The following is a 2,500-nucleotide window of genomic DNA, read 5'->3' on the forward strand; positions in this document are numbered from 1 at the left end:
CTTTTTCATTCTCCGTTTTCCATCCATCATTTTTCATTCTTGGCAATGTTATGTGAGAGGTGTGTGATGATGATGACCCAAACGAGAATGGATTCCGGTGCGCCTGCGCGATTCCGCTCTCTCCTTTGGGCGCCGTTTTTCCTGGACACCCTCAACCCCCTTTGGATGTCCTTGCACGTGGAGGAATGGTGGGAGCGGTGGTGGATTGTGGTGTGTGGACCACGAGAGAGAACGAGAGAGCGACAAGTTACAAGCCCAACCCCATGATGGTTCGGTTGGTCGGTGAGCATGGGATATTCAACAAAACATTGGGCAGGACACACTACTACAGGATTGGTGCCCAGCAAAGGATAGCCTATAGGCAGTGATTTACCTCATTTTCCTGAGCGCCGGGCCAGTGTGGTTTAATAGTTTGTTAGTGCTGGAAGGTGGTGGTTGAGTAACCCCACAGCAAGGGTTACTAGGATTAATGCAACCCGAATAAGTGTTCTTCAGGGGAAAGTGATGCTAGTCTGCGGATATCGACATCCTACATCATTGTAGCAACGTATGCTGCGTTTCTCCATCTCATCATCATCGTTATTGGTAAAACATTCGGTTGCCAAGCACCGTTACCGATACTACTGAGAGGCAAAGCGAACAAATTGCCAGTACATGCAGCAGTTTGTAAGGGAATTAGACTTAAGACGGTGATGACTGCGTGTTTTCTGTGCCCCGTCTGTCTGCACTAGCTAGTACTATCTACTGTATCCTCAATCCGATATTTTGTGGAGTGTTCCTCATTAAATGTTCAGTGTGTGTGCGTGTGTATGTGTACCCTTTGAGCTGCTTTCGTGAGCCTGCTCCTTTCCCGGTGGAAAACACAAGCAAAAAACGCCCAACCCCATTCCAACAATGGATGTATCATTCGCGCAATGGCTTTCCGTTCTAACAACCCACAATGGTGGCTGATAAGTAGGCTGTTGGATGCTGCGAACGGCAGCATATGTGATGTTGTGTTGCCGCCCTATCACCACTGTCTCTCTCTCTCTCTCTCTCTCTCTCTCTCTCTCTCTCTCTCTCTCTCTCTCTCTCTCTCTCTCTCTCTCTCTCTCTCTCTCTCTTTATCTCTCTGCCACTCTCGCTCTCTCTCTCTCTCTCGCATACTCGCTCTCTTACTATCTCATTTTAGTAGATGTGTCCTTTGGCCTTCACATTCATACTGCTGCTCCACATTCTCTGTTGTCCCCCCTATTTCATAATAACAATCGCCGTGAAACTACCGGCCGCCCACGGGCTAATCCCACCGACAAACCGACGGTGATGTCCTTTATGTGCTGATCCTTGCCATATACTCACGGGACACACGACATATACACGTAAAATGTGCTCGTGTGCGAGCGTGTACTAGCGAGAAGGCTTTTCAGCCGCATTTTCTATGAAGATATGCAACATGCTATCTCAGCTGCCAGCGACAGCATAATATTATCGTGTATACCTTTCGCGCGATCCGGTCCACTTCCATCCCAGAGCGGCGTAGCGCCATTAGGGTGAACCTTTTTTTCTTTTTTTCAGTTTTCGCTTCTTGGATTAACCAGTAATTATTGTAGAAGGAATTAAAAAAAGAAAATGCCTGGCCTCCGGAATAACAATTAAACCAAATTACCCTTTCGAAATAATGTAGTTTAACGTCACAGCAAGCCAGCCAGTCAGCCAGTCTGGATTGCCTGAAATTGGCTTCCTGTGGCCTCCTTGGAGCTTATGAACGATTGTTTTTTTTTTCTTAATTTTAGTTCCCATGAGAGACCGCGCGAAAAGAGGCGGGTGGCGGCAGGCACAGTAGGCGACAGCGATATCGGTGTCCTCGGAGACTGTAGAATGTTTTGAGATAGGTCAGGATCTGTGCGAAAGTCCTCTCGAAAGATTGCCTGGAAAGCGCTCAGAAAAACTGCACGAGGAATCGAGCAAACAGAGTTTTGAAATAGTATTCCATGATTGACTTCCTCTAAGCGCTTAATAACGCGTGCAATTACCGCTGTCGCCACTACTGCCCACCTGCCCACAGTTTCACGACCACGTGCGCCCGCCTCGGCTCGTGCGCTAAGAACTCGCGTTAAGTCGCTGTCGCGATAAGAAAATGGCAGAAAGGGTTGTTAATGATAAAACAGACCAGTATGATCATCTCAGGTAAATATCTATCTATGCATACATACGCCGTACAGAATCCTTTAGCCAATTTCGCTTGTTTTCAACTTCAAGTATATTGTATACACATTTATACACACGTACAGTATTCGTAAACGTTTTTCCGTTGTTCTGTTTTTGGTTTTGTTGTTTTTGGAATCCGTTTGCGAATCTGACTACTACTGCTGTGTATATGCTCTGCCCACCCCCTCCCTTGTATTGATAAACAGTATACCAACCGAATGCAACACGTAATTTCGAAGACGTAATAGTGAATTCTCCAGAAAAAATACTAAAAACCCCTCACACTCTGCACATCACGATCTAAGTAGCTCTT

The 2,500-nt window shown here is 46.4% G+C and overlaps 1 protein-coding gene across 6 annotated transcripts in view; it reads left to right on the top strand.

Moving 5' to 3' along the window:
• Positions 1-2,500, top strand: part of LOC125957767 (oxysterol-binding protein-related protein 2) — a 7,972-nt gene that overhangs the window by 2,100 nt on the left and 3,372 nt on the right. For 3 of the 6 annotated variants that reach the window (XM_049690669.1, XM_049690670.1, XM_049690672.1), the window contains one exon: positions 1,773-2,166. The exons of 1 other annotated variant lie outside the window; for it this stretch is intronic. In XM_049690669.1, coding sequence (XP_049546626.1) covers positions 2,117-2,166 — 50 coding nt within the window. In that variant the 5' untranslated portion in view covers positions 1,773-2,116. Of the gene's footprint in view, positions 1-74; positions 667-1,772; positions 2,167-2,500 lie in introns of those variants that run through there. 2 more of the 6 variants (XM_049690674.1, XM_049690673.1) reach the window with 2 other exon arrangements.

Source organism: Anopheles darlingi, chromosome 3 (assembly GCF_943734745.1).
Source record: "Anopheles darlingi chromosome 3, idAnoDarlMG_H_01, whole genome shotgun sequence".
In the NCBI taxonomy this organism is placed as follows: domain Eukaryota; kingdom Metazoa; phylum Arthropoda; class Insecta; order Diptera; family Culicidae; genus Anopheles; species Anopheles darlingi.